The sequence below is a fragment of the Xenopus laevis genome, chromosome 9_10L, assembly GCF_017654675.1.
Source record: "Xenopus laevis strain J_2021 chromosome 9_10L, Xenopus_laevis_v10.1, whole genome shotgun sequence".
NCBI classification, from domain to species: Eukaryota; Metazoa; Chordata; class Amphibia; order Anura; family Pipidae; genus Xenopus; species Xenopus laevis.
In genome coordinates, this window is record NC_054387.1 from 36,689,762 (window position 1) to 36,713,088 (window position 23,327).

The window sequence follows — 23,327 nt, forward strand, 5'->3', positions numbered from 1 at the left end:
TCACATAACATATTACTGTTTAAATTAAGGAATATTAGCCTGGAATATAATATTTGTACTTGGATAGAGAACTGGCAGAAGAATAGAACAGGGGAACATTTTCTAAATGGATCAGTGTTGTTGGTGGATTAGTGCAGGGGTCTCTCATTTGCCCTTTGCTTTTTAATTTGTTTATTTATGGCCTGGAGGTTGGAACTGTAAGCATTGACATTATTTTTGCTGGTGGTACTAAATTGTGCAAAACTATTCCATGCAAGATGCTGCCACTTTGCAGAGATTTGATTAAATTGGAGAATTGGGGAGGCAAATTGGCACATAAGGTACAATGTGAGTGATATATATAAGTGAGTGTGATATACTGTATTTATGCTATTTAACTCAAAGTCCCCACACAGCTGTGTAAGGTTTATGTTGTACAATAATAGCACACAGAGTAGTTTTGGGTAAATGAGTAAGCACCGTGTTTTTAACTTTAAAAACATGGTGATTACTCATATACACAAAACTACTCTGTGTGCGATTATTGTACAACATAAACCATAAACAGCTGTGTGTTGTATTTTGGGTATTTTACAGCTTCATTTTTGGGCCACTTAGCCCAAAAATAAAGCTGTAAAATACCCAAAACAACGCCCATAGATTAGCCTGTAATTGCCTAACAAGTGTTTTTGCCAGCTAGTACAAATGTTATGCAGTGTATCTCTGATGTAAATCTTAACACTACATAGATGAACTCTACAAAAAATATGCAATATATCCCTTATTATACCCAATTAGGCTCATTTCAGTCATTTGTTCCTTAGTGTAAGGAAGCCTCCAGCCTGAGATTGATGAACACCAACACAATCACCTTTAGCATCATGTAGTGAGATGGTGGATATCCTTTTCCAACTCCTGTGGTGTGAAACTGAGCGAGATGTGTTTATTCTGCTGCAAGATTTCTGCCCAACTTTATTTTTTATTTTTTTTATAGTAAATTAGATACTAATTTTACTAACTCCATTTTTTCATGAATCTCAAATTTGGTGGTTTTTTTTTTTGCTAGGAATTGTCAGAAAAACATTTTTAGAGGTATTTGTATTTTTAGAGCATATTTTTCATTTGTCCTTTTTTTATTCGGATCTTTTAATAAATGTCATGACATTGATAGTTTTAGAGTTTGTGAGTTTATTTGTGGTTTCAAAAACCTCTAAAATCCGACCTTTGATAAATAGGCCTCGATGTGAGATGTTCTTTTGGTAATTCTGAGCTTTCTAGATAATAGATTTGCAGATATGAGATTCCATTCCTGTACCTGATACTATATAAGTCGCTTGTGATGTTACCCGTCTGTGTTATGAAGATTATTAAAATTGTTGCTTTTTACTATGCTAATATGATATTACTTGCTGGCCTGCACCTTCTCCACAAATACGTTTCCTATGTACAGTACCTAGCACAAAAGGCAATAAACTTGAACTTGAACTTGTGCTATCTCTAATGCAGAGACTAATTTAGACTTCCTCTAAAGGGAAAGTCAATCTAAGGATAGTATCTTTAAATCTGATTATGCAGTTTGCCTGCTTTCACTAAAACAATGTTAAAACGAAAACTGCGCAACCTCAAACATACACGTGGCTTTTTATATACATCCTTTCTTACTTCGAAGCACTAATAAAAATGCTGCGTTTATATACAATCTTAATGTAATAATTATAATTAAGAAAGAATATAAAATGGGGATTTAGTGTTTTGAATTATTTGGATCCGACTCTGGCTGGTACATGTGTGACTCATTTCTTTTTGCGTTTGTGTTTTTTTTTTTTCCAAGAGCAGCTTCCAAATACAGAAAGGCGTTTCCAAAAAATAAAATGTACAAAGTCAGAACGGTTCAGGGACCACAGAATCAAGTCTGTGATTCACTAGTGACGGGTGTACGGCAGCAGAAAGGTGAGTGTTCCATTTCCAAGTTGATAGGATATGGCATAAGACATAGACAACTAGGTAGTTGGGTGACTTATACTTTAGAACAATGGACCCTGCCCTAAATATATTCCCCATTAAGCTTTGTACAATCTGGTTTTACCTTCCAGCTGGAATGTGCATGAGCCCAGAAGGATGTTTGTCTACAGAAAAGGAGGGCTTCAATGTTTATAATCTGGTAATAGTTAAAGTGCAGCTCTACAGATGCCCAGAGGGTTGTTGTAGAGACATCAGGTGGCAGTTGCAGGTTTGAAGAAAACTTTGAAAACATCAGTTGCAAGAAAGATTTATTAATTTTGTTTTCTCTAATAGAAAGTTTAATTTTTATGACACAGGTATAGCTGTAACATTTCTGCGTAGGAGAGACAACGGTTTGCAGTAACATGGGTAAAGCAAAACTAATGTTGAAATGTTACTTGCTAGGTGAGAGAGCATTTGAACTACAGATTTATTTACACAAATCAGTATCATATTTTAAAATGATACTAGGGGCTCTACACTTAAGCAGCAGTTCTGTTTTTGTATATTTTCCATGAATGATTTCCTCTGTCACCAAAATAGCTGGATAATGAATAGGTTATTGTTATCAGCTATTTGTTATGCAAAGACAGCTCAAATATGTCTCAAGTTTCCTGTATATCTGCTTGTACAGCTGTCAGATAAAGTCATTCTTTAAAAATGTTTTAATTTAAAATTGTTTAATTACCTTTTCTCTGACTTTGTCCTTACCTGCTATGAACTTGGACTGGCTCCTTCGTTGTATCTGATTCTTTCTCATCTTTATCCTCTCTACCATCATCTTCTTTTAACCTACCCTCTTTTTTTTCCAGTAAGCCCACCCCATTATACCCCCAATTTTACTTTTCCTATTCGTTTCTTTAAAATATTACTCACATTGTTTATCTCTTTTCAGTAAGAGCAATTACCTACCAAATCCAATAGATTTCACATTTTTCCCATCATCTCTTTTAACAATTCTCCCTCATTTCATCACATTTTTTTTTCTTCCCCTAACCCGTCCTTAGCTTCGCTACTCACATCAACTCTGCTTCCTTTTGTTTTTCCCTTTCTCTAATTTGGTTTCCTTCTTCAGTCACAGCCAAACCACAGCTTCACTTTCCCCCTTATTATTCCTACTTGTTCTTGTGGTTCTAATGGTTATCACTCTGTCTCTTTCTTTTAATCCATTTCCTTTTGCTATCTTCGAAAAAAGAAAAAGGACCGCTCCAACTGTTCCGTTTTGTTTCGGTCCCCTTTCGGTGCATGCGTGTCGGAGTGCTGGTTACAGATAAAGTTGCATGAATCAAATCTTGAAAAACGTAAACCCTTATCCAATAAAAATATATCCTTTATTGTTTGGCTATCAAATTATTAAGATCAAAGACCGCATCATTGCCTGACGCGTTTCGGACTACACTAGTCCTTAATCACAGTCTATGATTAAGCCTATGATTAAGGACTAGTGTAGTCCTAAACGCGTCAGGCAATGATGCGGTCTTTGATCTTAATAATTTGATGGCCAAACAATAAAGGATATATTTTTATTACATGTGCCGTTCACGGTTTTCAACCTTTTGCTATTTTCCCTCATCTATTCTTAGTGCTGTACACAAGTGGTTTCAAAGATTATTTTAGCAGGTGCATTTGCTTCTAACAGACCAATGCAGTTTATAACAGGAGCAAGTCAGGCTAGCAAAGAAGCTAGCAAGTACATGACTCAAACTAAATAATTGTATAAATTATGTGTAATTGCAGTCCACATGCATACCAACATATTAAAATGTTTATTATTAAGAACTAAAGGTTATATATGTAAAAGCATATTATTTTCATAATATACTGATTAAAAGCAGGTGCAATATCATATGGCAGATTCTACTTTAGGGAAATAGGTTCATAGTGTACCCACAGATATGATAAAGCAGTCTTTCAATTTGGGCCTTTTTGTATACTATTACCTTTTCAAAGTACTTTAAAGGGATCCTGTCATCGGAAAAAATGTTTTTTTCAAAACGCATCAGTTAATAGTGCTACACCAGCAGAATTCTGCACTGAAATTCATTTCTCAAAAGAGCAAACAGATTTTTTTATATTCAATTTTGAAATCTGACATGGGGCTAGACATTTTGTCAATTTCCCAGCTGCCCCTGGTCATGTGACTTGTGCCTGCTTTTTAGGAGAGAAATCCTTTCTGGCAGGCTGCTGTTTTTCCTTCTCAATGTAACTGAATGTGTCTCAGTGGGACATGGGTTTTTACTATTGAGTGCTGTTCTAAGATCTACCAGGCAGCTGTTATCTTGTGTTAGGGAGCTGCTATCTGGTTAACTTCCCATTGTTCTTTTGTTTGGCTGCTGGGGGGGGAAAAGGGACGGGTAGATATGACTCCAACTTGCAGTACAGCAGTAAAGAGTGATTGAAGTTTATCAGAGCACAAGTCACATGACTTGGGGCAGCTGGCAAATTGACAATATGTCTAGCCCCATGTCAGATTTCAAAATTGAATATAAAAAAATCTGTTTGCTCTTTTGAGAAATGGATCTCAGCGCATAATTCTGTTGGAGCAGCACTATTAACTGATTTATTTTGAAAAAATTTTTTTTTCCCATGACAGTATCCCTTTAAGGAGGTTACAAAAAAACACTAAAATCTCTAAGATGTGGATTGCACTCTCTGATCTGATCATACATTCCTACAAGAGGCCTTTTTATTGTGGAGCTACTAAAGGGTGTGACTGTTTCTATTGGAACTATTTCCCTTTCTTTTGACCCCTCTAAAAACAAGCAGCTAGTCATCTACACAGCAACATAAGGTCATTGCCAGACTATAAATCATCAGGCAATACTGGGCTAAAGTAAAGGGACGTTCTATGTTCCAGCTGCTATAAAAGCAAAATTACTTTTATGCCCAACTAGCTTATTGTGAAACGTCTTTGCCTATACTAGGAGGGAACTCCTGATCACCCATCTCAATGGATCACCTAACAATCTCTATCACATATACTTTTCCTTTCGAGAGGGAACCTAAGAGTTAGAGGAGCACAGGTCACAACCTGCTATTTCAATGCATTGGGGCTTAAGTATAGAAAGCTATAAACCCCGTCTAAATGAATTGTCAAATATGCCAATCTTCTTAGCTGTTGGGTGGTACCATTGTTCTGTAGTGGTAAATATGCTCAACACAACATAAGCTGCCTCTTGTAATCATAGTGAATCACATAGGGTGTGGGAACCATGGAACTACTTCCACATTCAGGGTAGTAGCAGCTCCTGGGTTCAACAGCATCAGTAGGCTCACTTGCAGGAATGCCACAATTGGCACAAATGTTTTGAAGTACAAGAAGCATCTTTGACCACATCTTTACGGAATAGCATCAACATTATTTGCTTTACTTTACTTTTTATCTCCTAGCTTCTAAAATGTTCCTTTATAGTGTCATAACTAGAGACTATAGACTCTTAAGGAAATCCTTATTTAAATGAAATGATAATAAAATTCAGGCTAGTTAGAAATGGAAGATGGTCCCAATGCCCTTCATGACAGGGGGTTTGTGTACTCTTGAAACAAACATTTTTGAGTTCCAGTCAAAGCACAAATGTTTAAGCTCTAGCAGGAAGATAATAATTCTCAGAGTACCATTGCATATACCATCAGTTCATGTTAGAATTACAGTCTACCAGGGTCTCTAAACCTTTTTAGACAACTCCTTAAAAAATGGTCCTGATTATGAGTAATACATTTTTTAACAAAAACCCTTGGGTAACATTAATGGAATTTAGGTTGTTAGTAAGTATAGTTGCTATGGCACTTGCTTAGAACTGTTCAACTATGGGTTTGTTATGGACTTTAGGGTGTTAGTAAGTATAGCTGCTATAGCACTAGCTTAGAACTATTCAACTATGGTTTTGTTATAGTCTGCACTACATGTTTACTCAACAGATAGTATTAAGATTATATTTTACCAAAATATCTATGGAGTTCTTTGGCAGATGGTTCCTAAAATTCTATGAAGGCTTATGGACCTCCTGCAGGACAGCTTTGCACTAACATATGACTTCCCACAGACAACCATCTAGATAAACGTTAGGTAGAAGAGAGAAACTCTTATAATAAGCTACCTAGATTTGTGTAATGCTTAATCTCAAGCATGGAAAACATTCATGCCTAAATATGCTCCAGATGACTATTCTGGCAGTTTAACAATGGTTGGATCTTAGGACCTTAAAACATTTTTCATGCTTGACAACGGCATAGCTAGGATATGAATCGAATAACTGGATTCTTTGTTTACAAAACAAAGATCATCAAAGCTCCAATGAGGGAGGGGAGCCAAACCTCGGGATAATCAAGATGTTCTGCAAATAACATCACATACTAGAGTTTCAAGTCAAACAGGGTGTGCTCCTTCTGATAAAATGATACCCAATCCCTGCTCCATTTAGTAATGTGTTGATGACTGAGCAGACATCACTGAACAAGGTGAGGATTTCACAAAGCTAAGGTATGACTTTTCTTTATTGAGAAAGCTGTGATATTATCTTTCTGAGAACTTTTTTGTGTCTCAGCTTGAAGATGACAATATCCTAAACTGTGAATCTATAGATTATGTTAGCTCCATAACTACAGTATTCTGCTTCTTGTGCGAAACCAGTGTAGAGCATTTTAGATGAGGCCTCGAACCATTGCTTTTGTATGTAAAAATCACTAATTCCGACATTATCTAATCTTTAAGAATCAGAGCAAATCTGTCATGTAAGCCTGGTCTGCACATACCATAGCTGTGCTTTGTTTAGAAGAAACCTTTGACTTTGTAATCTGACCTTTTTTGGGCTGTTTTTACTTTAAAGACTCTCACAATTAAATATAAGTTGGACTAAAATGTAACATTCACAAAATTACTAAACAACACTGTTCATATATAATTATTTACTGTTCTGGGGGAATGGTTTTCATTATTGTTTGTGCTTGCTGTCTGTAAAAATGTAATGCATGAGACAACAAGAAATCCATCCTAAATAGTGTGTTATAACACCTTAAAAGACAAAATAAATGAATGAAGTTAGGAATCAGAATGGTAAAGATAGCAGTTTAGATAGTAGGGAAATGTAAGCCATCACACAGCTGAAGTATCTTGTAATGGTGCAAGACCTATAATTAGTAGAAAAAACTAGATGATGGGCTCAGAATAACACTTTATAATGCTTCTGCTTATTTGTCCAGTGGCGTGCTGTGGTTGGTTGGACCTAAAGGGCACAATGTGTAGCACATTATGGTGAATGGGAACCCTGCAACTGCACTGAATACTATCCAAGTACACCCAAGGAAACTCATTCTTTCTCCAGCTTCATGCCACCTTTTACATAGGTTACAATAGGAAGTGTTTTTTTTACTGCAGGACAGTCAACTTATGGTATTCACCACCATTCGAATCAATGCTTGGCGAATACATTTGCCCATCACTAGTAGTAATTGCTACATACAATGTAACAATGTGCCCTAATATGAACTTTTGTCTTTTTTTTACCAAGCTAAAAGCTACAATTACTGTATGGAGCTATAGCTACATAACCCAATTATTACAGGTTGCACCCAGCTATCTAATAATGTCTTAGTGCATGTAATTAACTCATGCTGTTTATCAGCAGCAGATATCATTTGTCATATTTGCCCAACAGTAATGAAACTACCTGTACCAACACATGCAAGAAAGAAAACAAAGGCAATTTGTGATGTATTCATAAACATACCTTCATGATACTATGCACAGCTTTTTTATTAGTGAGTGTATTTTCCTGCAGGCCCTTATTGAGACACATCCAGTGAAAACTTTTAAACATTTCCATTAGCCATGTCAAGCTCCTTTCCACTCTCCACTGCCACCTACATATCTGGGGCATTTAAGATCACCGGTGAACGAGTTGTCGGCAAAGATGTGACAGTTACGTTGGCGATTACCAATCTAACTTGTAACAGCAAGGCCATCAATGTGAACATCACTGCTTTCTCAATCCTTTACACCAACAAGGAAATGCACCAACTCTTGAATGAAACCCGGAGGCTTTGCCTGAAAGGCAAGGAAGGTAAGAAGATTACAACAGTCTTTTTCCTTTTTTGATTTGTAGAGGTAAAATACAGCAGGAAATAAAAGCATAGACATTTAAATGACCACCATTTTATACATTTTAAGGGTGTAATAATAATCAGTAGTGCAGTAAGCAGCCACTAACAGAGTTTTTGCTGCTGTAAATTTATGATTGAGAATGTTTAATTGGCCCTTCTTTCATGTTTAAGAGAAAGACCTTGAGATCTGGTAGAAAAAAGAGTGACAACATACAAGCATTCTGGTTCCAGTGGAATTCGTCAGCCTACCCAAATGCTGTCCGAATAAGTTCCAGTTAGTTATGGGTCCCTCCCGTTTTGGGCCCAAACACTGACTAAGAGGATAATAACATTTATATGAAAATGTAATGTCCTATCATTTTAATATTATTTCTCTTTAGAGAAGGAGGTTCCACTGACAATAAAATATGCGCAGTACGAGGATCTCTTGACTGCAGATAATATGATTGAGGTCCATGCTGTTTGCTCTTCTGAAGAAACCAATGAGAAATTAGTTGTGCAAACGAATATTGTACTGGAGAATCCTAAATTTGACATAAAGGTATGTCTTAAAACTTGTGATAATGTGATAATGGGGTATTTAATACCATAAGTGGGAAAATATATGAAAGCCCTGTTTAGGGTGGCAGCTTTACATGGGTCGGCCCATGGGTGATTATATAGAGAAAAAAGAATTTTAGAAAAAAGAATTCCCCCCCAGCCCTCCACCAGATGCTTACATCTGATGACTGATATGAGGGTGAGGGGGTGCCCCCTTTCTTTTCAATCGGTGCATGTTCAGACACATGCACCAGTCAATGGGAAGGTCCAATTGGAAGGGTACAGGTTGAGATCAAGTGCCTATAGCAGCACCAGACCTAAAAATAGCTCTGGCCAGACCCAAATGTCCCTTTCTTTGTTTTTACTGTTCTGAGTGCCTTAGACTACTTGGTTTCTGTGGGTTACATGGCTCATGCAACATTTGGCTTTGTTTTTAGAACTTAATTGTCTCTTCCACATCTAATTGGTGCAGTCATACTTGGTGTGATGATAATGAATGAAGGTGTTTTACATAACAGCTTAGGCAACATTCCTTTGGAAAAAATGAACCATATGAATTAGTATAATTTAAAAAAAGTTCCATACGAAGGGAGTAGGCTGTGCTGCCCTGTTTGCCTGACAATAGCAATTCCACCAATTGTTCACATCCCTTCTGGCTTAGGGACTAGTGGCTTCTACCAGAACCAGAGGGATATATATATATATATATATATATATATATATATATATATATATATATATATATATATATATATATATATTTATAGTAATAAGAAAGTTAGCCTGAGAGATAATGGCAGCTAAATCAAGCTAAAACAGCAAGCTAATTATAGCAGGAAAATATAACTTTTATCCTATTTGGCTTTTTTTTTTTACTTTTTATTCTATCTTACTTATTCTATGGTATGAATATATTAGACAACACCAGGGCTATGGATAAGCAGGATAGGCACCTGTCTAGTAACACTGTTGTGAGTGGGCATCAGGCCAAGTAGTATCGCCTCATGTGGCAATGACCTGACTCTCGACATCACTACTGCCATACTACCTAAACCTCCAGTTTCAACCCTTCCTCCATGCTCATGTTATAAAAATAAGCCTGCTTTAAAATAAAATCCTGCTGACATCGAATCGTTTTCTACGATAAGTACTTTACACAGCCCCTAACTTCCACGACTGTATAATCCTGAAGCAAAAGCCCTGACATAAATTCTAAACACTTATTTAAACAAAAGCTGTAGATGAAAAATATTAAATCTGAAACAAAACATACCGATTAAACCAGTTGCTCAGCTTCATTAGTCAGCAAACACTAAGGCAGTAATGATAACCAGGAGTCTCTCACTGATGGAAAGTTCAAAGACGTGGACTATACGTCAGACCCACATTATATCTCAATAAATTAAGACTCTATTTATACAGTACGTACAGTGTGAAAAACTCTTAAAAAGCTGTTTCACTTATGAACAACAATGCACTAAAGGTGGCCATAGACCTACAGATATTGTCATGCGAATGATAAATAATTGGAGATCGTTCGTTAGTACGACAGATCCACTATTATCTTAAAGATGTCATCGTTTGACAGAGAATTATCGGTCGAAAGTAAACATTATCATTAAGGCAATGGTCATGGATTACAACATTTAAATTCCGGAAGTGACATAAGAGTGCATGGAAGGGTTGACGTGCATTTAAATGAAAGATAGTATTTGTTGTGTGAATATACAAATAACCAATCGAAGCAAGAGGAAAAAAAATAGCTCTTTCTTAACTCCAAGATAAAGAGCAGAACTTGCAATTGCACTGGTCTATTCTTTGGAAAAGAAAAATAGAAGGAAGAAGACATCAGTCTTGAGCAAAGAATTGCTCTTAAAAAGAGACACCCTTTCACACATGGCACTACTGCAAGAACTAAAGGAACGCAACCCTGACGATTTTAAAAACTACTTGCGGATGTCTGAATCATGCTTTGCGGTGCTTTCTAAGGCTTTGTCACCTTTGATCCAAAGACAAGACACTGTCATGCGAAAATCTATCTATCCTGAGCAAAGATTGATAGTTTCACTGAGATTTTTGGCAACAGAAAGGACACTTGAGGATCTAAAATTCTCTACAGGAATCCACGCACAAGTACTTGGTAATTTAATCCCAGATACGTGTTGTGCTATTGTGAAAGCCCTCACAGGTAAAAAAAAATCTTTGATAAAAGTATGATATTTTACAAATGAGCAGCCATAAAAAAATAACGTACTAATATTTAATGTATTTAAATATATCTAATATAACAATAAAACAATAAACAATATATATTTTAGAAGCAAAAGATTGGCAATGGAGAATGGAAATGGGCAATATAAATAACAAAGTACAAATGCAACACAATTTTACAAACTGGTATACACATGCGGAGGTGTTAAAGATGCTAAGTGGGTTGCTGTACAGCAGACAACAATTAAAATATGCATTTAATTTGTTTTGTTAAAAATATAAAAACATTTTACACTTGTCCACCCCTACTGAAAAAACATGCTTCCCTTTGTGAATATGAATGGTTGCTAAAGGTAGGCGAAGGTGTTGATGTTAAAGGTGTTTAGGTAAGTGGGTTGTTTGCTGGAGGAGTACCATGAGGAAATGGTGGGTAAGGTGTCCAGCTACTAGAGGCATATGGTTGTGGGTTGTTAAGTGAAACAGGATTATGTTTTTTGGATTCCTTTTAGCAGAATGTCCAGTATTAGTAATTCTGAAATTAGCCGTGGATCTTCATCCATTCTGCGCAGTTTCGATGCTACAGTATATGCAAAGGCATCAAACTCATTCCCAGGCCTCTGCAGGATTGCTGCAGCATCAGATATCATTTTTTAACTATAATCATCACTCTGTTGTCTTCTTTTTTTATTTTTGGTTTGTTGACTGTGAGCTTAAGGCTTGAACATCATCATTCACAGTTTTGTATACGTCCATTCTGTTCGAAAACATAGAAACAATGTTGATACTGTTTTTACTTTTCAACTGTAGTCTCCGTCCACACAAAAACAATGGTTACAAGTTACTAAGCAGTTTGAAGACTACTGGAATTTCCCAAATTTTGGTGGTGCCACATCCAAAGTCTGGATCTTATTATAATTATACTATTATTACTTTTACTAGAATTATACATTTTCTTTTAGCACTTGTAAATGCTAGGTATGACTAGTCGATGTTGGTAAAAATGGACGAGTATCTGATGGTGTTATTGAACACTTTGTTGTACCAGAAACTGAAGGAGAAGCAGTTACAATTGCCATCAAACTCTAAAACATGGAGGGGCTTAGTTTTGTTTTTGTGACTGATGAAGCATTTGCCTTGCATGAAAATGTACATGTCCACGGAAGACACTAGCACCATCAAGAAGATTTTTAACTACAGACACATGCAATACGAGTTGTTGAAAATGCTTTTGGTATTTTAGCAAATCAATGTTAATTCTGAGATGGTATCAGATTCATGTACTTCATTTTAATGTTGATCATTGCTTTCAAAGCTTGAAATTGAGGCCCTGGGTATATATTGATCAACTGTGAAGGTCAGGAGATCATAGTACAAAAGCCGTGAAACATAAATGTTGTCAGTAGAGGTCCCTGACTTTTTTGGATGATTGTATTTTATCATAGTCTTCTTTAAATACAGTCCATAAATATGCAATTAACTTTTTATGAAATCAGTATTGGAGACAGGAGTAATTCATTTATGTAGCTCATTAAGCTTTTCATATGCCTCATTTCTTTTGTGCCAGTTTGAATATTCTGCTGATTTAATTTTCTATAAGCATGGTAAGGAATGGTACATTTCAATTAATTCTTTGAGGAAGTCAGGGTTGAGAAATAGAAAAAAAATAAACAAAAATTATTTGCAGGTTAAATTATAAATAAGTTATGTATCTATGCTTATATACGAGTACGGATGTCCATGTAGTTACATTTGTTTGCAAAACACAAAGAAATGTTAGAAACGCACCGCGATAAACGGACAATCGCTTTTAGTAAGTCGAAAACTTCCGGCTACGTCACTTAACGCAAGGTACATTATCTATGCAGACGAACATTTGTTTGTATCTCGAGACTTCCCGACTTCCTGTTACAAGAGTTCCTGTAGTCTTCACATCACTTTGCTTGCTACGCTGAATGGAAGTGGACACAGAGCCTAATACTGCTGTGTCAACAAGCTCCAATGTGCAGATGAGAAAAACACTCTCCAGGCAATCCAAAAACAAAACGAAGTCCACTCAGGCAAGAAAAGGAGTCCTATGAAATGGATAAAAGAAGGGCAAGTGCTATGTCTTGTGCAGAGATGATTTGCATGGTACAATGTTTTGAAAGAAGAGATTATGATTGTAAAAAAGAAAATTATAATCGGCTCAATACAAAAAAAAATGTTTTAAATGAAGTTATTGAAGCCCTTAACAGGAAACTTGGGATGACCAGGTCCAAGATCAATTAAGGAAAAGGTGGTCAGATCTTAAATTGAAAGAAAGTAATCAGCTGAAAATGATCACAGCACCATCAAAAAAGTAGGTTATGTTTTTATTTGTTTACTATTTTGTTGTGCTTTACTACTGTGCTTTACTTTTTGATCGTGTTTTACTGTGTACTCTGGTATTGTGTTATACTAATTTCAACTGTGCAAAAAACAACCGTTTTTTCCTAAATGCACTTTTTTCCTCTCTCCATAGGGCAACCATGGATGAACATCATGCAGCTAAAGATGTCATTCGTAAATAATTTCCGCCATTTCGCAAATTTCTCAGATTTGCTCATCACTACTCACTAATGTTTATTATTGCAGATTTGGAAATACTCACAAGTACTGCATCAGTTGACATTAAAGATTCTCCTTGAGCCTAAAAAACTATTAAAAAGTGCATTGTACAGTTGCAATCTGTAAAAGAGGCAGTATCATGTCTGGAAGAAAACCTTGAGCTTCTGCTACAGGAAGTTCAGAATAATGTTCAGTTTTTAGAAATCAAAAAACAACATTTTCAAATGATTTAACAAACAAAAGCAAAAGTATTGCCATATATTTTGCCTGAATAGTTTTATTACTTTAGTCGTTAAAAAAAGCACATTTTTTGTTCATGTATTTTTTTTATTCATGAAGATTGTGTGTTTTCTGAGAACTGTACTTTCATAACAATTTGACAATATTGCTTGTTGTACAGATGATGTCTTTCAAATTAAAATCGTTATGATAACCATGTTTTCTAAAACCTTTGAAACCTTCGGAAAAATATTTATTTTTTTATCCTTTTGAAAAAAAAATAGCAATTACATTCTTTATTTGTTCTATTTTTTTATATGTTTTAACAAACATAAGCAAAAGTATTGGCATATATTTTGCCTGAAGTTTTATTTAATTTTAGTAATATCTGTTTCCCAGGGCCAAGAAAAGAAAACACATTTTCTGTTCACTAAAATGTTATTTATGTGTGTTTTCTGTTGTTTAGGTGAGAAAAATACCTTTTCAATGAAAATCATTATGTATGATAAAATTGTTTTCATACATCTGTGTAAATTTTTATTTTTTGTAATAAAAAAATTGAGTAATCACAGTTCACAGTTATCTTAACCTGTCCTTATATTTACATTAATGAATACAAATACAGTATAGAGAAATATTTGGAAATATGGATATTATAACAACTATATGGTGATGAATAGAGATGGGCGAATTTATTCACCAGGCGCGAATTCGCTGCGAATTTGCGTCAAAAACGGGCGCCGGCGTCAAATTCGCCCATCACTAGTGATGAAACTCCTTATTGACCTATACCTGCAACTATGCTATACCATCTCTTTCAGATAAACACTTTCCCACCTATTAACCAGAAAGATAAAGACTTACAAAGCTCTACATTCAAACCCATATTTGACTGAACACTTCAGCTTCAGATATCTCCAAATTTGACATACCTTATCTGTTTATCCAAAAGGAAAACTCCCAGACACAGATCCCATTTTTTCAGTGGGGGTCCCCAACCTTTTAAGGCCACGAGTCACATTCAAATGTAAAAAAAAAATGGGGAGTAACACAAGCATGAAAAAAATCCGTGGGTGGTGCAAAATATGGGTTGCTATTGGCTATTTGGTAGTCCCTATGTGGACTGGCAGACTACTGCTGTTTGGCAGTACATCTGGATTTTATGCAACCAAAACTTGCCTCCAAGCCTAGAATTCAAAAATAATCACCTGCTTTGAGGCCACTGGGAGCAACATCCAAGGGGTTGGTGAGCAATTTGCTGCTCCTGAGCCACTGGTTGGGGATCACTGCTCTACAGAATTTGACCTACACCCCCATCCTTACATGAATAAATGAGATAGTGCTTCAAACCACAATCAACCTACCCAGGTGGCAAAGAATGTAGGAGAATGCAACTAAAAGCTCCATTTGCACCACTATACAGGATCATACATATAACATGAAAATAAGATGGTACCACACACAGAACTACTACATAAATTATTCTACCACACACCTTCTCAAGATTTCTGGAGATGTAATTCTGCAGAAGGAACTATTCTGCATATGTTCTGGACATGTTCAAAACTTATTGAATTTTGGAACATGATATCAAATTGGTTGAATAAAGTACGCCTCTTTGACGTACCAAAAAACCCCCATAATATTTAATCTAAGAGACAAAATGCCAAAACTAAAAACTCCAACTCGAAGATTGGCCAACCCAATTCTATCAGCAGCAAGATGTTATATCAATGGAAGGCAACACATCCACCAACGGAACAAGAATTTGTAGACAGCATCCGGTACATAAAACAAATGGATTTCCTTACAGCCTCAAGGAACGACACTGTGGACCAATTTAACACAATTTGGAACAACTGGGACATAACCATCTAGCACCCTCAGAAATTCCCAAACTTCCCACTTCAATGTCAAATATATAATCTCTTACTCATTTAACCAGCCTCACCTAAATTTAATCTATACTCATGCATTCATTACCTAACTTCTTTTTTTTTTTTTTTAATGTGCATTGTCAAACAAGGTTTTTTACTGTTAATGCAAGATGTTTTACTTTGATTCCTATGGCATAATTTCTGGAAGAGGTGTGCCGTCTACTTTATTCTGTGTTAACATAGGATTTATTTTACTCATTGTTAATCTGTATTGATTTCTGTTTAACTTTTATTTTTTCCTAACTTTAGTTATAGCAAAATTGTATGTTTAAACACAAAATTCTAATTAAAAATATGAAAAAAATAAACTTCCCATACCCAAATATTTTATACTGCCTGGCTCTTTTCATAGGATTCCATGGTAGTGTACTATATAGATTATGGAACGAATGTTTGTAGCATATGAAAGCAACTCACTATGAAAGATGTATGTAGTTTACAAATGTTGTGCCATATGAATAAAACCCACCCATCAACACGTCCACACATATATATATATATATATATATATATATATATATATATATATATATATATATATATATATATATATATATATATATATATATATATATATGTCTCAACACGCCCCAAAAATACCATCATCATATTGCTGTTGTCGAACAATTTGCCATAATACTGTCAAACAATTGCAGGAAACTGAACAACTTTTTCAAATTTGGCTGATCCACTTAACGATTGATATCTGAACGACAGAATGTGCAACAATTGGTCGTTCGGCTTACAAGTTACGAAAATCAAATGAATCCTTGTATTGGATGACAATATCTGTACATCTATGGCCACCTTAAGCAACATAGCAAAGTGCTAATACACTATAGAGAACATGCACGGGTCAATTAATCTGATATATTTCATCCTCTATCCCAAACCAAATCAAAAGGACCTCATTTCTCTTTTGATCTGGTGCTTTCACCTGCAAATTTTCGTGGGAGATTCGTGAATTTATTCGCCGGCGGCGAAACGCTGGAATTCGCCGCAAATTCGTGCCAGGCGAATTTATTTGCCCATCACTACTGAGAACCAGCTGACATGGAATTCACAAACAGTTTCTAACCTACAGTAACATTTAGGTTGTATTGGTTTTACTAATTCTCGATTGGTTGCTACTGGCAAAGTTCTGGATTAAAAGTTCACTGTTCTGTGACTTCTCTACTTAGACATACAAAACAACTTATATTTAACACACTCAAGCTTTGCACTTTTCTTTCTTTTTTTTGTAACTAAAAATTGTATTTGGTTTTAGCATTTAGGTTTCCAAGCATTACAGCATTTTTCAAGATACAGGTACATGAAGTCATGGATACTGTTTTACAAAGTTGTCCTATAGTGAAATAATAGAAGCTTAAACTGGTCGTGTTTGCCTTCTCAATATCACATAAAAGCATAAGAAATAGAATTACCATGAACAGTGAGGTAACATGGAGCGATTATGTTCTCAGCTGAGGTTATATCTACCCTGTCCTGGCTGAACGTTCTGAGATATAAAGAAGTCCCATTTTGACCATATTTTCTCATGTTGAGCTACAGACCCTTTTCTTCCATTAATTTCATGTCCCGAATATGGGAGATAGTTGTGCACTTTTCTTTCATACCTACTTTTAACCAAAGTACATTTTAAATGAAAGTAAGACTGTTTCATGTTGTTGTTCCAGCTTGTGGATAAGGCCATATTAAACAAGCCAGTAACAATACAGATCATTTTCACAAACCCCCTGAACCAAGATCTTACTGACATAGTGGTCGTTGCGGAAGGCAGTGGCTTGATTAAGGATCCAATCACAAAACAGTAAGTAAAACCCAGTGTATGTAGGCTTTTGCTGTATTTCTTTATAATCCATTGCCATGGGTTTTTCCAGCCACCAGTTATCATACTGCTTATAAAGGCGGTGGTACAGTTATGGGGCTCATTTATTAAATTGCAGTAGGTTGTATGTAATAGTCAGCTGGCTGAATTCAAACATGTGATTGGCTATGGGTTACTAGATGTGGGCTTGCACTTACAGCTTGAAGGTGCACATTTTCCCAGTTAGCTTGCCTGGTTGCTTACTTGATATGTCTAACATTAGCTATCCTTGAGCAAGTAGGTATGCTTTGTTTGATATATATGGTGATTTGTGCCATTATCTTGGAATGCATTTACTGCAGCTCAGTTAAGCCTGCGGGTGCAGCATGTCAAAGGAGAAGGAATTTAATTTTACACTTGGGGATAGGCACTCCCAAGTGACTACTTTTACTTGCCTGACATCCTGGGCCAGCTCTCCTATCAACAGAAAACCACACCGGCCCGGGGTTCTTGTAGCGACCACCATGGAGAGATCCTCTTCCTGCTTCTTTGGGACTTCAGTTGCGCATGCTCAGAAGAGCGGATAGCTGGACTTTAACAAAAAAGCCAGCTATTTCGCTCTACTGCGCATGCATCATCGGTTTGATGCGGTTCGTCAAACCGATGAAGCAGGAAGAGGATCTCTTCGTGGTGCGGGTGTCTAACTTTTGGCACCCCAATTGTAAAATGCTATTACTTCTCCTTTATGTTAATCCAGGAAGTAACACCTCCTCAAAGCAAAATAGGGGGACCCCTTAGTGCTTATGCACTTCATGCCTGCCCCCCAAACTCACCATCTAGGGGACCATGGCTGTCCTATAGGGCTTATTTGCTGCAGTCACAGAGATGGAATGCACAGAGATGGAATGAGGACAGTAGAAGGAGGCCCAAGTTAAACTTTAGAGCTTTAGTTCTCCATCCTAAAACATACCACATGTATCATCTCAAATCTGAATTATATAGACTGAGAGCCACCTGGTGGAGCACAATATACTGACTGCCTACAAACAGCACCTACAAATGGCAAATAGCTGAATAAGTCGTAACATGCATATATTTAAGCTTTAGTTCCTACTCATGTGTATGAAGTTACAGTGCAGGTCCCATTTGTAATATAACTTTCTTTTCATCTCTTAGGGGCGGCTCTGTTAAAGCAAAAGGCACCATCACAATCCCTGTAACATTCACACCCTATAAAGAGGGAGAAAGATATGTGCTTGCTGATTTCACCTGTAACAAGTTCAAGAATATTAAAGGTCACTTGCAAATCAACGTGCAGGCAGAATAACAATATTGTTATTACCATGTTCCGACAACAACATATGTACTGACAGTGGTTAAATATACACAAATTAGCCTACTGTTTGCTTTTATTCTTGCATTCATGACTTACTCATATCCAGGAATACAAACAAATGAACAGAGTGGATGGTTCAGAACCACAAGCAAGGGTGTCCAACCTGCTGTGATTGGATGGTCATCATGGGGTCTATGTCTTCATGTCCACATTAATGACCCTGTCTTATTCTTTCATAGTTCTTAGTCCCTACATACATTGACTGTATGTTGTCACCTTCTACTTCTATATTAATTTGATTCTTTGTTGGGCCCATAACAACCAATCAATAGATGTCATTTACTGGTCTGGTTGCTGTGGCTCCCTAGATGTGGGCAAATGGAAGTGCAGCCCAACATTTCAGTGTACACATAACTCTCAGGGTTTTCTGTCTATCACTGTACAAACAAACAAAGTGATTGACTGGAATACCTGTCTGTTTTCTGGATACTCTGTTTAAAAGAACAAATCGAATGTTTCACATGTGCTTCTCATTCCTAGGACAAAACAGAGAGACTGATTGGTTCTCCTCAATGATAAAGTAAATAGCTCACCAGGTTGATCGTGTGGTCCAGGTGCACCAGCCCCAGACCCCCAGCATCAGGGAGCAGCAAACTAATGTATACAGCAAGAGAAAGGGCTGTCCAGCACTCAGAGGCATCCACAGGGCCAAAAGTATAAGCTAAAAAAGTCTTTATTGATCATAATTAAAAGTATGAATGCATCTCCATAGGCCCGGTGCGTTTCGTACCTCCAAGCCCATGATTAAGTACCTTGGAGGTATGAAACGCGTAGGGCCTATGGAGATGCAGTAATCAATTTTTCATTCTTGACACCATGCTGCATCAGTTGCCATAGTAACACAGTTATTTCCTCCAGCACCAATACATTTAGCTCCTACAGTCTCTCATCAAAGCTAATGGTCTATCCAACTCCACTAACACAACTTGCTTGTTCTGTAGATTCCTCCAATGAAAAGGCTCTGTAGATCCTAATACTAGCACTTCTATGGACCAAGAGCTCTCTCCAAGGTTCCACAGCTTACTTGTGACCAAAAAGCCAATCCCCAAACCAATGACCCAAATACCACAAATGCTTTGACCCTAGGGAAACACATCTAGTGTGGAAGGACTTGGCTGGTTGGACAAATGTTCTGGATAGCACAAATAAACCATATTGTGTGCTAATTTCAACATTTGTAGAAAGAAATGTATGCAGACATAAGTGCAGAGAAGTATTTTTTTATAATTTGTATCTGTATTACATGTTATATATAAGACTCAACATGACTAATGAGTCAAAGCTCTGCTAATGCACCAATAAACTTTGCATGTGGAAATAACTGACGGATTATTAATCTTTGAACTAAACCTAGACAGTGTAAGGGGGACGGAACAAGTAGATGAGGTGGGAAAAAATGGGTTGCGCTCAAACTAGTAATAAACCAGGAAATAGGTGGTCTACTCTTGCATGAGGCAAACAAAGTTATTAGAATAATGCTTGTTTTATTTGTTTGGTAATATTTGTTATGATTTGAAGGTTGGGTAAGATAAAGTTTTAGATATTTTTTAAATAAAACATGATTTATCAGGAGAGAAAAAAAATGTGAGCAAGATGAAGAGTTCACTCAAGGTCAGTATTAGCACCTTAGTGTTTCTTCTCTCCCAATTTCTATAAAAGAGACAAATGTATACGTTACACCTTAGTTTGAGAGTTTCCATGTCTGTAGGGCCAAATATTCTATATTTTCTTATATTTGTCCATTCTGTTGAGGAGTAGAGCTGTGCTCTCAATAATTCACCATATATTCTTTCAAAAATTATTTGCAATACACTACAATAATACTATAAAGAGTACTGACTGGTGCTCTCTGTCATTTACGTTGTATCACAGTAACATAGCAATTAGGTTGACAAACGACACATGCCCATCAAGGTCAATCTTTTGGTCAAGATGAAGCTGTCCTAACTGCTAGCTAGGAAAAAAATCCATTGGGATAGTCCCTGGATCAATTTTGTATTAAGAATTAATTTTAATTAATTTTCTCCATTCCAACCACCATTCCACCCGTCTTGAAGCTTGAATGTATCTGCCAGTAGAACCACTTCAGGGATAGAATGTTACAACTTCACAGCTCTCACTGCAGAATATAAGAACAAAATTTCTATTTCTGTTCTGGAAATTCTAGGTTGTGTACAATAACTTCTAAGTAGACATCATACATGAATGGAATAGGTCATTATTATTAATTGCTTGCGAGTCTTGAACACTAATAGAACCCTAATCTTAATTTGTGATAAAAATGAATCACTGAACTACCTTGTACCTAACAGAGCCTGGTCAAAATTAAAGTGCCCAAGGCAAGTCCCTGGCCATCATCAGTCACTTGCCTGCTTGTTGATCCTGATGAATAAGGTCAGATTCAGGGAAGACAGCAGAGATATGTGATTAGTGTCCTAGAACCCACCCACTGTTGCACACTAGATATGTGACCCTGCTGCCTACGCCAGCCCTGGCACTAGGGGCAGATTTATCAAAGGTTGAGTTGTGTTTTCCTGGAACATTTTAGTTCGAGGGTAGTTTTCAGTCAAAAACTTGAAGTTGCGGGTTAAAAAAATAGAATTATTCTGGGTTTAAAAAAAAAACTCCAATTTTTCTGTTTTTTGTAAAAAAAAGATTCATTATACCCCGAAGCTGGAAACAGCTTGAATCTGAATTTGAGCATGGTAATAGCCATCATGATGTTCAAGTTTATTTCGGTGGGTTTTGCTCGAAAACTCAATCAATTTGAGTGATTCGAGTTTTTTTCCTGCGGAAAACTCGATTAATTCGAGCTTTTTGGGTTATTCGCCCCAAATTCACTGATTCAAGTTTTTCTATTTAAATTTTTGCTTAAATTATATAATGTTTGCGAGGTATAAAAAAAACCTCACAAAGATCTAAAAGTCAACCTTTGATAAATAACCCTCTTAATGTTGACCTTTAGGGGCTATTAGGTTACAACCATGGTTTTTTAGCTATCCAGCTACAGTATCTGTCCATGTTGTTGCCCATTGTGTACTGAATGAATACCAGATCATGTGAAAACTTGGGGATAGAGAAATGCAAATAATCCTGCCTAACCAATTACATGTACCTGCAATGGCAATTCTGTGATTGTGTTTTTATCTTATTGTGATTCATTCTTGTTCTTTCAGCTATAAACACAGCCAAAACAGGGTAGTATACACAGTTACAGTCTTGCACATGTTGGCCGTTGCCCAATAAGCATATGGGTGTGTTGCATCTCAAGTACAATTTAAAATCACAGCGTGGTACACTTTGGTAGCAGATCTTTTATCTAGGTCACATTTGTTATAAATGCAAAAAAATTCTTTCGACTCAGCAGAAAAAAATAAATTATGCTGGCTAGGTACTTTGATGGCAAACCCCTTTTAATGCATGTTTAAAAAACCTTGTATTTATACTCTTCTTACTCTGTGCCATTCATATCCTCTTCTTGGCAGCTGCAGGACATGATTCATCTGTAGGCGTCAGCCAAATTGCCCGCTGCACTGTAGGACTAGTCTCTTTAGCAGCGGATATTGTGTTTTATAAGCCCTGAGAAATAATAATATTTTGGTACCAACACATCAATTAAGAAGCATTATATTCCTGAGCCCCATAACAGATTTGCACCTGGAGACAGATGACAGAAAAATCTCAGAAAACACTGCATTTGGAAGTTCCCATGAAGAAGCATGCGAGGCATTGACGAAAATTAGCTGTAGGACAGCTGACTCCTACAGTAATAAAGGAATATTTTAGGATTTATATACTCTTTAATATGCAATGAGGCTGGGCTACAAAATAAAACTGTAGTTGCTAGCCCATAATAACCTCCTTCCACAGAGATTGTCCATGTTGACTCATAAGTCAAGTAGGGATGAGAAATTTTACATTTTTCAAGGACCTGTTCACTTCATTTAGATGAGCCTCTTGGTATGAAATTACCCAAGACATAGAACTTTTAAGAAGTATACAGTGGCCTCATACATGCTGCAATAAATGTATGTTATTGGAGGTGAGTCTCATACCTAGTTGTACTTTCCCTTCACTGATTTAGTCATGTTGCACAGAACCTTCATATAGAATGATGGCTAACTGGTTCAAATTTTAATTCAACATTTTTTAAGTGATTTCTCTTTTCTCTTTAATAATGCAACAGTACCTTGTACTTGATCCCAACTAAGATATAATGATCCTAAGGGCTCTTACACACGGCCGTTCCGACCTGTGCTCCCCTGCGTTCCGTTTTTTGGCGTTCAGCCACAGGGGAGCGCAGGAATAGACGCAAGTCATTATTTGAAATGGGCCTCTACTCACGAAGGCGGGTGTAGGCGCCGAACGCAGGAAAAATGCAGCATGTTGCGTCTGAACCTGCGTTCGGCGCCTACACGCACCTTCGTGAGTACAGGCCCATTTCAGATAATGACTTGCGTCTATTCCTGCCCTCCCCTGCGGCTGAACGCCAAAAAACGGAACGCAGGGGAGCGCAGGTCGGAACGGCCGTGTGTAAGAGCCCTTATTGGAG

At 36.7% G+C, this 23,327-nt stretch overlaps 1 protein-coding gene across 3 annotated transcripts; it reads left to right on the forward strand.

Annotated features, from left to right (window-relative positions):
* The first annotated feature begins 1,841 nt into the window (after positions 1–1,841).
* Positions 1,842–20,096, forward strand: tgm7.L (transglutaminase 7 L homeolog). 3 transcript variants are annotated; one of them, XM_041576060.1, is made up of 5 exons: positions 1,842–1,929; positions 7,758–8,039; positions 8,460–8,620; positions 17,249–17,382; positions 18,556–20,096. In XM_041576060.1, the coding sequence occupies exons 2-5, from the start codon at positions 7,808–7,810 to the stop codon at positions 18,704–18,706; spliced, it is 678 nt and encodes a 225-aa protein (XP_041431994.1). In that variant the 5' UTR covers positions 1,842–1,929; positions 7,758–7,807; the 3' UTR covers positions 18,707–20,096. The 3 variants fall into 3 exon arrangements, with proteins under 3 accessions (XP_041431994.1, XP_018090676.1, XP_018090675.1); XM_018235187.2 differs by lacking the exon at positions 1,842–1,929 and adding an exon at positions 6,340–6,438; XM_018235186.2 differs by lacking the exon at positions 1,842–1,929 and adding an exon at positions 6,357–6,460.
* Positions 20,097–23,327: the final 3,231 nt, after the last annotated feature.